Raw genomic sequence first — 14,275 nt, forward strand, 5'->3', positions numbered from 1 at the left:
TAATAAAAAAGATATCATTGTGATTGTATTGACCTTATATTTTAATGCACAGTGAATGAAGTGTTAATACAATGTTCGATTGGTGCTGCAAAAAACAAGCTCTCAAACTGCTCTGTAGATGGAAAAATAAAAGATTTATGGGAATGTGGAGAGGAGGAAAGAAGAAAACACAAAAGCTTAAATGTCCTGGGATGTTAAGGGTTAATACTGATGATAAAATCTGTGTTATTCTCTGCAGATTCTTGTACCAGGAGATCAGAGGAGAATCTTATATCTTCAGATTATAAAGCAGATGATGATATCACACAAGATACATATGAAGAACATTCCATTATCCCAGATACACCCTCAGCCCTTCACAGCCAAGATCTCTCATCTCATCCTTATATACAGGTCCTGTCTTCTCATTCATCACAGGATGTTCAGCTAAATAAAGGTCACAGAAGGGGTGTTGGACATCAAAAAGCTCATACAGGAAAGAAACCATATTCATGCTCAGAATGTGGGAAATGTTTTACTCACAAATCACATCTTGTTCGACATCAAAGAACTCACACAGGAGAGAAGCCATTTTCATGTTCAGAATGTGCGAAATGTTTTACTCAGAAATCAAGTTTTGTTGTACATAAAAAAACTCACACAGAGGAGAAGCCATTTTGCTGTGCAGAGTGTGGGAAATGTTTTATTGTGAAATCACAACTTGTTCAACATCAAAGAACTCACACAGGGGAGAAGCCGTTTTCATGTTCAGAATGTGGAAAATATTTTTCTCAGAGATCAAATCTTGTTAAACATAAAAGAATTCACACAGGGAAGATACCGTTTTCATGTTCGGAATGTGGGAAATGTTTTGCTCAGAAATCAGATCTTGTTAGACATCAAAGAACTCACACAGGGAAGAAGCCATTTTCATGTTCAGAATGTGTGAAATGGTTTGCTCAGAAATCAGATCTTGTTAGACATCAAATAACTCACACAGGAGAGAAGCCATTTTCATGTTCAGAATGTGGGAAATGGTTTTCTCAGAAATCAGATCTTGTTAGACATCATAGAACTCACACAGGTGAGAAGCCATTTTCATGCTCAGAATGTGGAAAATGTTTTACTGAGAAATCAAGTCTTGTTAAACATAAACGAACTCACACAGGGGAGAAACCATATTCATGTTCAGAATGTAGGAAATGTTTTTCTAACAAATCAAGTTTTGTTGTACATAAAAAAACTCACATGGAGGAGAAGCCATTTTGCTGTGCAGAGTGCGGGAAATGTTTTAGTGTGAAATCACAACTTGTTCAACATCAAAGAACTCACACAGGGGAGAAGCCATTTTCATGCGCAGAATGTGGGAGATGTTTTATTAAGAAATCACATCTTGTTCAACATCAAAGAACTCACACAGGACAGAAGCCATTTTCATGTGCAGAATGTGGGAAATGCTTTACTCAGAAATCACATCTTGTTAAACATAAAAGAACTCACACAGGAGAGAAGCCATTTTCATGTTCAAAATGTGGGAAATGTTTTAATTGGAAATCAGGTCTTCTTCAGCATCAAAGAACTCACACAGGGGAGAAGTCAAGTCAGAGCAATAAATGATGCAGATAACACATCTATATATTAACCATGTACATAGGATATCTGACATTTATATATATATCATATACTGCATCTCCAAACTTGTTACCAATTGTTAATAAAAGTTTTCTTTCTTATATGATTTATTCTTTATATTCGTATACAGGAGAGTTCATATAAGTTATATTGTCGGGGGTATCGGACTCCTCCTCTCCTTTTGTCACAGGGTATTCCAGAATCTTCTCAATGTTGGAGGTGTGGGATTGAGTCGTGGACTCTTTTACATATACAGGGGTCTTGCTTGAAAATGTAATCATTCTGGCGGGAAGATATTTTGATTACCGTATATACTCTAGTATAAGCGCGTTTTTTCATTGTGAAAATTCCCCCCTCGGCTTAAACTCGAGTGAAAAAAAAATTAGTACTGACATCAGTCCAGGCGTACAGATGGTGGTGGTCTGGGTCGTCCATTTTCACCGGGAAGCCCCCCTTCTCCGCTTCGGGCCGACTCCGGACTCATCTATGGTAGGGACTGTCTGCACAGGGACCATCTGCATACTGGCAGGAAAAGTGAGCTGATCTTGTCCGTCCATCCGGCCCCTGACTAGTGATGCTGGGGTAGGGTTCGCCACCACGCAGGGATTCCCCTGACGACACGGACCTCTCCCTTTCCCGGCTCCCAGGCAACAGGAAAAGACCTGCCGCCGCCGAGAGCTACAACTGGGGAGGTGATTAGACGATAAGAGAGGGGGATGGGTAATGACAGGAAGGGGATGGGTGTTTGTTGCAGTGGGTGATGATAGGCTTATACTCGAGTCAAGAGGTTTCCCCCCCCAGGTTTTTGTGGTAAAATGAGGGGCTTCGGCTTATACTCCAGTATATACAGTATTTTCTTGGTTACAACAAAAAGAGATAAATTTTACTCTGGAAATGGTTCTTCTTGCGGTTACATCTTCGGATTTATGTCCTATGTCGACTTGCTGAATCACACACCTACTATTGGTGACTAGACGGCTTATTCCGATATACTAGAAATCTTCTACCTCCTCCAACCATTTCGCAGCGGTGCCAAAAAAAAGTTCCCAGTTCAAAATTTGAATGTTATGGGGTATTAACACAGAATGTAATTATCGTTATATATGATGTGATTAAAAAATAAAAACCAATGATTTGTAACTTTTTTTTAATCTTTTTTTTATCTTTTGTTAACAATAAAAGAGACATTGGGGGAAAAAAAGTGTTTCTTTTATAAGGTAGTCACCGATCCAGCGATGTCATCTCTATAATTTTACATGGGAGGAAAAGAGTCTCATATATGGCTACAAGGTAACAGGACATGAGCAGATTAGACATATAAAATCACTTCTATCTTCTGGCTTCTACGACCTTCTGATCCTATAGGTCAGGGGTCCTCAAACTACGGCCCGGGGGCCACATGTGGCCCGCTGAGGACATTTATCCGGCCCACCGCTGCCTATGGACATCCCTGTGTCTCGAAAGATGTTTTCGGGACACAGGGATGCGCTCTCTGCAGCGGCCCCTGCGTTTACTTTAAAATGCAAGGACCGTCGGGAGATGACTGATGTCCCGTGTGTGCGCCCATAGCAACAGAGCGCGGGTCACTGACATCCCGTGTGTGCGCCCATAGCAACGGAGCGCGGAGGAGTGGAGCATCGAGGAGGACGTGCACTGGCCAGCTTGGTAAGTGTTACCAGCGGCACGTCAGCTTCGGTGCTCTGACCACCGCTCCCGGGACCTACTGCTATGGCCGTACCAGAGGAGTAGTGGTTGGAGCACAGAAGTGGGGCAGTACACCAGCATACAGCCTCCAGCCATATACTGTATGGCTGGAGGCTGTATGTCTGTGGGGGAACATACTGCCAGCCTAATGTGGGGGGAACTGTACTGCAAACTAAATGTGGGGGAACTATGCTGCCAACCTAATGTGGGGGAACTACAACCTAATGTGGGAGAACTTTACTGCCAACAAAATGTGGGGAGCTATACTGCACCTAATGTGGGGAACTATACTGCCAACCTAATGCGGGGAGAACTATACTGCCAACCTAATGTGGGGGGAACTATACTGCACACCTAATGTGGAGGGAACTATACTGCACACCTAATGTGGAGGGAACTATACTGCACACCTAATGTGGAGGGAACTATACTGCACACCTAATGTGGAGGGAACTATACTGCACACCTAATGTGGAGGTAACTATACTGCACCTAATGTGGGGGGAACTATACTGCCAACCCTAATGTGGGGAGAACTATACCAACCTAATGTGGGGAGAACTATACTGCCAACCTAATGTGGGAGGAACTATACTGCCAACCTAATGTGGGGGAACTATACTGCACCTAATGTTGGTGAACTATACTGCCAACCTAATGTGGGGGGAACTATACTGCCAACCCTAATGTGGGGAGAACTATACTGCCAACCTAATGTGGGGGAACTACAACCTAATGTGGGAGGAAATATACTGCCTACCTAATGTGGGGGAACTATACTGCTAACTAAATGTGGGGAACAACAACCTAATGTGGGGGGAACTATACTGCCAACCAAATGTGGGGGAACTACAACCTAATGTGGGGGGAACTATACTGCCAACCTAATGTGGGGGAACTATGCTGCCAACCTTATGTTGGGGAACTATACTGCCAACTAAATGTGGGGGAACTACAACCTAATGTGGGGGGAACTATACTGCCAACAAAATGTGGGGGAACTACAACCTAATGTGGGGGGAACTATACTGCCAACTAAATGTGGTGGAACTATACTGCCAACCTAATGTGGGGGTAACTATACTGCACCTAATGTGGGGGGAACTATACTGCACCTAATGTGGGGAACTATACTGTCAACCTATTGTGGGGGAACTTTACTGCCAACCTAATGTGGGGGAACTACAATCTAATGTGGGGGGAACTATACTGCACCTAGTGTGGGGGAACTATACTGCGAATCTAATGTGGGGGAACTATACTGCCAACTAAATGTTGGGGAACTATACTGCCGACCTAATGTGCGGGGAACTATACTGCCAACCTAATGTGGGGGGAACTATACTGCACACCTAATGTGGGGGAACTATACTGCCAACCTAATGTGGGGGAATATACTGCCAACCTAATGTGGGGGAACTATACTGCCAACCTAATGTGGGGGAATATACTGCCAACCTAATGTGGGGGAACTATACTGCACACCTAATGTGCGGGGAACTATACTGCCAACATAATGTGGGGGAATATACTGCCAACCTAATGTGGGGGAACTATACTGCCAACCTAATGTGGGGGGAACTATACTGCCAACCTAATGTGGGGGAATATACTGCCAACCTAATGTGGGGGGAACTATACTGCACACCTAATGTGGGAGAACTATACTGCCAACCTAATGTGGGGGAATATACTGCCAACCTAATGTGGGGGGAACTATACTGCACACCTAATGTGGGGGGAACTATACTGCCAACCTAATGTGGGGGAATATACTGCCAACCTAATGTGGGGGAACTATACTGCACACCTAATGTGCTGGGAACTATACTGCCAACCTAATGTGGGGGAACTATACTGCCAACCTAATGTGGGGGGAACTGTGCTGCATACTTAAAGGGGTAGTCCACTAATAAAATATATAAGTGGGCATAGGAATTTGTTCATAGTTTTTTTTTTTTAACTATAGTCAGGCCCTCCAACGGTCTGAGGGACGGTAAACTGGCCCCCCTGTTTAAAAAGTTTGAGGACCCCTGCTATAGGTGTTAGATTAGTGGGGTCTCCTACTCTACACAGGGTCCTTCCTTAGGTTATAGAGGGAAGAACAAGTTGCATTCGGCCGAAGTGCGGAGAAGAATTAACCAGGTGGCGCTATGGTTGGTTCCCAGCTCTCTGAGGGGCTGAAGCCAGCTGTGCTCTCTCCGTTAAAGGAAAGGACTTGTTAGACGGAATTTGTTAATTTAAAGGGGTATTCCAGGAAAAAAAAATTTTTTATATCAACTGGCTCCAGAAAGTTAACAGATTTGTAAATTACTTCTATTAAAAAATCTTAATCGTTCCAATAATTATCAGCTGCTGAAGTTGAGTTGTTCTTTTCTGCTGACATCTCTGCTTGTCTCGGGAACTGCACAGAGTAGAAGAGGTTTGCTATGGGGATTTGCTTCTACTCTGGACAGTTGCCGAGACAGGTGTCATCAGAGAGCACTTAGACAGAAAAGAACAACTTAACTTCAGCAGCTCATAAGTACTGAAAGGATTAAGATTTTTTAATAGAAGTAATTAACAAATCTGTTTAACTTTCTGGAGCCAGTTAATATATAAAAATGTTTTTTCCTGGATAACCCTTTAACCCCTTAAGGACACAGCCCATTTTCACCTCTAGGACGGAGCCCTTTTTTGCACATCTGACCACTGTCACTTTAAACATTAATAACTCTGGAATGCTTTTACTTATCAATCTGATTCCGAGATTGTTTTTTCGTGACATATTCTACTTTAACATAGTGGTAAATTTTTGTGGTAACTTGCATCCTTTCTTGGTGAAAAATCCAAAATTTGATGAAAAAATTGAAAATTTTGCATTTTTCTAACTTTGAAGCTCTCTGTTTGTAAGGAAAATGGATATTCCAAATATTTCTTTTTGGGATTCACATATACAATATGTCTACTTTATATTTTCATCATAAAATTTATGAGTTTTTACTTTTGGAAGACATCAGAGGGCTTCAAAGTTCAGCAGCAATTTTACAATTTTTCACAAAATTTTCAAACTCGCTATTTTTCATGGACCAGTTCAGGTTTGAAGTGGATTTGAAGGGTCTTCATATTAGAAATACCCCATAAAAGACCCCATTATAAAAACTACACCCCCCAAAGTATTCAAAATGACATTCAGTAAGCGTTTTAACCCTTTAGGTGTTTCACAGGAAAAGCAGCAAAGTGAAGGAGAAAATTCAAAATCTTCATTTTTTACACTTGCATGTTCTTGTAGACCCAATTTTTGAATTTTTACAAGGGGTAAAAGGATAAAATTTATACTTGAATTTGTAGCCCAATTTCTCTCGAGTAAGCACATACCTCATATGTCTATGTAAATTGTTCGGCGGGCGCAGTAGAGGGCTCAGAAGCGAAGGAGCGACAAGGGGATTTTGGAGAGTACGTTTTTCTGAAATGGTTTTTTGGGGGCATGTTGCATTTAGGAAGCCCCTATGGTGCCAAAACAGCAAAAAAAAAAACATGGCATACCATTTTGGAAACTAGACCCCTTGAGGAACGTAACAAGGAATTAAGTGAGCCTTAATACCCCACAGGTGTTTCATGACTTTTGCATATGTAAAAAAAATAAAATAAATTTCACTAAAATGTGTGTTTCCCCCCAAATTTCACATTTTTGCAAGGGTTAATAGCAGAAAATACCCCCCAAAATTTGTAACCCCATCTCTTCTGAGTATGGAGGTACCCCATAAGTTGACCTGAAGTGCATTACGGGCGAACTACAATGCTCAGAAGAGAAGGAGTCATATTTGGCTTTTTGAGAGCAAATTTTGCTCGGGGGGCATGTCGCATTTAGGAAGCCCCTATGGTGCCAGGACAGCAAAAAAAACCGACATGGCATACCATTTTGGAAACTAGACTCCTTGAGGAACGTAACAAGGGATAAAGTGAACCTTAATACCCCACAGGTGTTTCACGACTTTTGCATATGTAAAAAAAAAAAAATTTTTTTTACCAAAAATGCTTGGTTTAGCAAAAATTTAACATTTTTAAAAAAGGTAATAGCAGAAAATACCCCCCCAAAATTTGAAGCCCAATTTCTCCCGATTCAGAAAACACCCAATATGTGGATGAAAAGTGCTCTGCTGGCGCACTACAGGTCTCAGAAGAGAAGGAGTCACATTTGGCTTTTTGGAAGCAAATTTTGCTCTGGGGGCATGCCGCATTTAGGAAGCACCTATGGTGCCAGGACAGATAAAAAAAAAACACATGGCATACTATTTTGGAAACTAGACCCCTTGGGGAACGTAACAAGGGGTAAAGTGAACCTTAATACCCCACAGGTGTTTCACGACTTTTGCATATGTAAAAAAAAAAAAAATTTTTTACACTAAAATGCTTGTTTTCCCCCAAATTTTACATTTTTACAAGGGATAATAGCAGAAAATACCCCCCAAAATTTGTAACCCCATCTCTTCTGAGTATGGAAATACCCAATAAGTGGACGTGAAGTGCACTGGGGGCGAACTACAATGCTCAGAAGAGAAGGAGCATCATTGAGGTTTTTGAGAGAGAATTTGGCCATGTGCATTTCCAAAGCCCCCCCGTGGTGCCAGAACAGTGGACCCCCCCACATGTGACCCCATTTTTAAAACTACACCCCTCACGGAAGGTAATAAGGGGTGCAGGGAGAATTTAAACCCCACTGGCATTTGACGGATCTTTGGAACAGTGGGCTGTGCAAATTAAAAATTTTATTTTTCATTTTCACAGACCCCTGTTTCAAAGATCTGTCAGACACCTGTGGGGTGTAAATGCTCACCGTACCCCTTGTTACATTCCGTGAGGGGTGTAGTTTCCAAAATGGGGTCACATGTGGGTATTTATTGTTTTGCACTTATGTCAGAACCGCTGTAAAATCAGCCACCCCTGTGCAAATGACCAAATTAGACCTCAAATTTACATGGTTCATTCTCCCTTCTGAGCCTTGTTGTGCGCCCCCAGAACACTTTGCGCCCACATATGGGGTATCTCCGTCCTCAGGAGAAATTGCGTTACAAATTTTGGAGGCTTTTTTTCTTTTACCGCTTGTGAAATTTTAAAGTATGGGGCAACACCAGTATGTTAGTGTACAAAAATGTTTTTTTTTTACACTAACATGCTGGTGTAGACCCCAACTTTACCTTTTCATAAGGGGTAAAAGGAGAAAAAGCCCCCCAAAATTTGTTAGGCAATTTCTCCCGAGTACGGAAATACCCCATATGTGGCCCTAAACTGTTGCCTTGAAATACGACAGGGCTCCAAAGTGAGAGCGCCATGCGCATTTGAGGCCTAAATTAGGGATTTGCATAGGGGTGGACATAGGGGTATTCTACACCAGTGATTCTCAAACAGGGTGCCTCCAGCTGTTGCTAAACTCCCAGCATGCTTGGACAGTCAATGGCTGTCCGGAAATGCTGGGAGTTTTTGTTTTGCAACAGCTGGAGGCTCCGTTTTGGAAACACTGCTGTAGGATACGTTTTTCATTTTTATTGGGGGGGAAGGGGTGGTGGTGGTGGGGGGGGCAGTGTACGTGTGTATATGTAGTGTTTTCCTCTTTATTTTATGTTAGTGTAGTGTTTTTAGGTTACATTCACACTGACGGCGGATTACACTGAGTCTCCCGCTAGGAGTTTGAGCTGCGGCTGCGGCTGGAACTCACTGTAATCCGTCGCCAGTGTGAATGTAACCTGTACATTCACATGGGAGGGGGGGGGGGAACTACAACTCCCAGCATGCACTGACAGAACGTGCATGCTGGGAGTTGTAGTTTTGCAACAGCTGGAGGCACACTGGTTGGAAAATACTGAGTTAGGTAATAGAACCTATTACCTAACTCGGTATTTCCCAACCAGTGTGCATCCAGCTGTTGCAGAACTACAACTCTCAGCATGTACTGATTGCCAAAGGGAATGCTGGGAGATGTAGTTATGCAACAGCTGGAGGCACGCAAGTACAACTCCCAGCATGCCGAGACAGCCATTTGCTGTTCCTGAATGCTGGGAGTTGTAGTTTTGCAAGATTTAGAGGGGTTCAGGCTGGAGATCACTGACAGTGGTCTCTAAACTGTGGCCCTCCAGATGTTGCAAAACTACAAATCTCAGCATGCTAAGACAGCAAACTGCTGTCTGGGCATGCTGGGAGTTGTAGTTTTGTAATATCTGGAGGGCTACAGTTTGGAGACCACTGTCAGTGATCTCCAGCCTGAACCCCTCTAAATCTTGCAAAACTACAACTCCCCAGCATGCCAACACAGCAAACAGCTGTCAAGGCATGGTGGGAGTTGTAGTTTTGCAACATCTGGAGGGCGACAGTTTAGAGACCACTCTCTAAACTGTCGCCCTGCAGATGTTGCTAGGCAACAGACTCTGCACACGCGGCGTCATACTTACCTCCACCGCCGCCGTAATCACAGCCGCCGCCGCCGGGTAAGTGACCGCCGCTGCCGCCGCTATTACACGTTTCCCCCCGCTGTGCCCGGACACCGATGGGTGGGCATAGCGGGGGGAACCGAACTTTAACCCCCCCGCCCCCAGTCTGCTATTGGTCGGCCGCTCCGCCGATCAATAGCAGGGATAGGAGGGGTGGCAACCCTGCCACCTCACTCCTATCTCTTCAAGGGGGATCGAGGGTGTCTTGGACACCCCCGATCCCCCTTATTTTATCGCGGCGCCGCGATTGATGGGCAGGGGGAGAGCGCTCCCCCTGCAAACACCGTAGATGCCGTGATCAGAACTGATCACGGCATCTATGGGGTTAATGCTGCCGGGACCGGCGCGATCGCGGCCCCGGCAGCTGCGGTGGGACTCCGGCTGTGATTGACAGCTGAGTCCCACCCGCGATCTCCTGCACTGCCCGCGGCCGAGCAGGAGATCGCTTGGACGTATGCATACGTCCAATAGCGGGAAGGGGTTAAAGATCATGGCATCTGGAACAACATAACTGGATAAGACATATTCTCTCACATTTCCATCCATAGGTCATGCTCCTCCCAGTTCCCCATTAAAGGGGTATTCTAGTGCTCCAGCGTTCTGAACATTTTGTTTGTGATCGTGACGTTACAGCAACTCCCCTCGTGATGTCCTGCCACGCCACTTCCATTCATGTCTATGGGAGGGGGCGTGTCAGCCGACATGCCCCTCCCATAGATATGAATGGAGGGGGCGTGGCATGACCTCATGACCACTGCTGCAGAAACCAGGAGTTTGTTTAGAACACCCGATGCTGCGGGAGATTGCAGAGGGCCCCAGAAGCTGGACTCGTGATCAGACATCTTATCCCCTATCCTTTGTATAGGGGATAAGATGTCTAGCTGCGGAGTGTCTCTTTAATGTTCTCACTTTAGGTAAATTCCCACAGTATAACTTCTAACAAACCGAATCGGTGAGCAGGAAAACCACTATTCCCTAAGTTAGTGAAGACAATGTCCTTCTCTTAGTGCATACAGGAATACTTAGGGGATAATAGTATTATACGTGATAGCCAGCATGGGTTTACTAAGGATAGTCAAACACTCACGGCAGTAGTGGATCTGCAGGGCCTGTGTGGAAGATGACGTGGGCTGTGCCAGGGAGCGGAGCCTTAGGTGCAGAGATACCCCTGGCACGACTCGTCCATATAGGTTGCTGAGATGTAATGTGGTACAGGAGGCATACGGCAACTCGTGGTCAGGATAGCAGAAGGTCAGGGCTGGCAGCACAGGTGAGTGGTCATGAATGTGGCAAGAGATCAATAGGTAGGCGGCACTGGAGCAAAGTATGGTATGGTATGGCAAAGAAAGAACACTTTCTTTAAGGCACAATGGCAAACAAAGATCCGGCAATGAGTGCCGTCCTGTTTTAGTAGTTTAAATGCTTTATTTTTGTCATTTATTGCCCCCTTAACATTTTTATTCATCCATATTGGTTTTCTTTTATTTGTGACCCTTTTATTCCCATAAGGTAGATACATCTTACAGTGAGAGTTTAAGATATTTTTAAAAGTCTCCCATTTAGTGTCAGTATTGTTGTTTTTGAGGACATTATCCCAATTTATATTGTTAAAGGGGTACTCCGGTGAAAACCTTTTTTTCTTTTAAATCAACTGGTGCCAGAAAGTTAAACATATTTGTAAATGACTTCTATTAAAAAATCTTAATCCTTCCAGTACTTATTAGCTGCTGAATGCTACAGAGGAAATTCCTTTCTTTTTGGAACACTGATGACATCACAACCACAGTGCTCTCTGCTGACATCTCTGTCCATTTTAGCAACAGTGCATAGCAGATGTATGCTAAGGGCAGCATGGTGGCTTAGTGGTTAGCACTGTTGCCTTGCAGTGCTGGGGCCTTGGGTTCAAATCCCACTAAGGACAACAATAAATAAATAAAGACTTATTATTATAATAAGGTCAGCAGTGCTCGTGATGTCATCAGAGAGCATTCCAAAAAGAAAAGAATTTCCTCTGTAGTATTCAGCAGCTAATAAGTACAGGAACGATTAAGATTTTTTAATAGAAGTAATTTACAAATATGTTTAACTTTCCGGAGCCAGTTCATTTAAAAGAAAAAAGGTTTTCACTGGAGTACCCCTTTAACCCCTTAAAGACACAGCTCATTTTCACCTTAAGGATGCAAGCCTTTTTTGCAAACCTGACCACTGTCACTTTAAGCATTAATAACTCTGGGACGCTTTTAGTTATCATTCTGATTACGAGATTGTTTTTTCGTGACATATTCTACTTTATGTTAGTGGTAAAATTGTGTCGATACTTGCATCATTTCTTGGTGAAAAATTAGAAAATTTCATGAAAAATTTGAAAATGTTGCATTTTTTTTTACTTTGAAACTCTCTGCTTATAAGGAAAATGGAAATCGCAAATAAATTATATATTGATTCACATATACAATATGTCTACTTTGTGTTTGCATCATTAAGTTGACATGTTTTTACTTTTGGAAGACATCAGAGGCTTCAAAGTTCAGCAGCAATTTTCAAATTTTTCACATTTTCAAAATCAGAATTTTTTAGGGACCAGTTCAGTTTTGAAGTGGATTTGAGGGGTCTTCATATTAGAAATATCCCACAAATGACCCAATTATAAAAACTGCACCCCTCAAAGTATTCAAAATGACATTCAGTGTGTGTTTTAACCCTTTAGGTGTTTCACAGGAATAGCAGCAAAGTAAAGGTGAAATTTCAAAATCTTCATTTTTTCCACTCGCATGTTCTTGTAGACCCAGTTTTTAAATTTTTACAAGGGGTAAAAGGAGAAAAATCTTCCTAAAATTTGTAACCCAATTTCTCTCGAGTAAGGAAATACCTCATATGTATACGTGAAGTGTTCTGTGGGTGCACTAGAGGGCTCAGAAGGGAAGGAGCGACAATAGTATTTTGGAGAGTGAATTCTTCTGAAATGGTTTTTGGGTGGGGCATGTCACATTTAGGAAGCCCCTATGGTGCCAGAACAGCAAGAAAACCCACACATGGCATACTATTTTGGAAACTACACCCCTCAGGGAACATAACAAGGGGTCCAGTGAGCCTTAACACCCCACAGGTGTTTGACGACTTTTCGTTAAAGTTTGACGTGTACACGAATTTATTTATTTTTCTAACTAAAATGCAGTTTTTTCCCCAAATTTTACATTTCTACAAGGGGTAATAGGAGAAATGCCCCCCAAATTATTAACCCCATTTCTTCTGAGTATGGAAATACCCCATGTGTGCACTAAAAGTGCTCTGCTGGCGCATTACAATGCACAGAAGAGAAGAGAAGCGCCATTGAGCTTATGGAGAGAGAATTTGGTTGGAATATTAGTCGGGGGCCTTGTGCATTTACACAGCCCCCCGTGGTGCCAGAACAGTGTTCCAAAAATCTGTCAGACACCTGTGGGTCGTAAATGCTCACTGTACCCCTTATTACATTCCGTGAGGGGTGTAGTTTCCAAAATGGGGTCACATGTGGAGGGGTCCATTGTTCTGGCACTATGGGGGGGGGGGGGTTTTGTAAACACACGTGGCCTTGAATTCCGGACAAGTTTTCTCTCCAAAATCCCAATGGCGCTGCTATTCTTCTGAGCATTGTAGTTCGCCCGCAGAACACTTTCCATCCACATATGGGGTATGTTCTTACTCAGAAGAAATGGGGTTACAAATTTTGGGGGGCTTTTTTTTTTCTATTTTCCCTTGTGAAAATGAAAAATTTAGGGTAACACCAGCAAAGTTTTTTCTTCATTTTCCCATCAAACTTTAACGTAAATTCTTCAAACAACTGTGGGGTGTTAAAGCTCACTATACCCCTTGTTACGTTCCGTGAGGGGTGTAGTTTGCAAAATGGGGTCACGTGTGGGTATTTATTTTATTGCATTTATGTCAGAACTGCTGTAAAATCAGCCACCCCTGTGCAAATCACCAATTTAGGCCTCAAATTTTCATAGTGCGCTCTCACTCCTGAGCCTTGTTGTGCGCCCGCAGAGCATTTTACGCCCACATATGGGGTATTTCCGTACTCAGGAGAAATTGTGTTACAAATTTTGGGGGTCTTTTTTTTCCTTTTAATGTTAGTGTAAAATTTTTTTTTTTTTTTTACACTAACAAGCTGGTGTAGCCCCCAACTTTTCCTTTTCATAAAGTTGGGGGCTACAGGGCTCCGAAGTGAGAGAGCGCCATGCGCTTTTGAGGACTAAATTAGGGATTGCACAGGGGTGGACATAGGGGTATTCTATGCCAGTGATTCCCAAACAGGTTGCCTCCAGCTGTTGCTAAACTCCCAGCATGCCTGAACAGTCAGTGACTGTCTGGAAATGCTGGGCGTTGTTGTTTTGCAACAGCTGGAGGCTCTGTTTTGGAAACACTGCCGTACGATGTTTTTTATTTTTATTGGGGGGGACAGTGTAAGGGGGTGTATATGTTGTGTTTTACCCTTTATTATGTGTTAGTGTAGTGTT

At 43.1% G+C, this 14,275-nt stretch overlaps 1 protein-coding gene across 1 annotated transcript in view; it reads left to right on the forward strand.

Moving 5' to 3' along the window:
• LOC130297920 (uncharacterized) overlaps positions 1-14,275 on the forward strand; it is a gene marked incomplete at its 5' end in the record, with an annotated part of 145,804 nt that overhangs the window by 87,094 nt on the left and 44,435 nt on the right. The window contains 1 exon segment of the mRNA XM_056550769.1: positions 239-1,578. Within this exon segment, the coding sequence (XP_056406744.1) occupies positions 239-1,578 (1,340 nt within the window).

The sequence above is a fragment of the Hyla sarda genome (genome assembly GCF_029499605.1).
Source record: "Hyla sarda isolate aHylSar1 chromosome 1 unlocalized genomic scaffold, aHylSar1.hap1 SUPER_1_unloc_1, whole genome shotgun sequence".
NCBI classification, from domain to species: Eukaryota; Metazoa; Chordata; class Amphibia; order Anura; family Hylidae; genus Hyla; species Hyla sarda.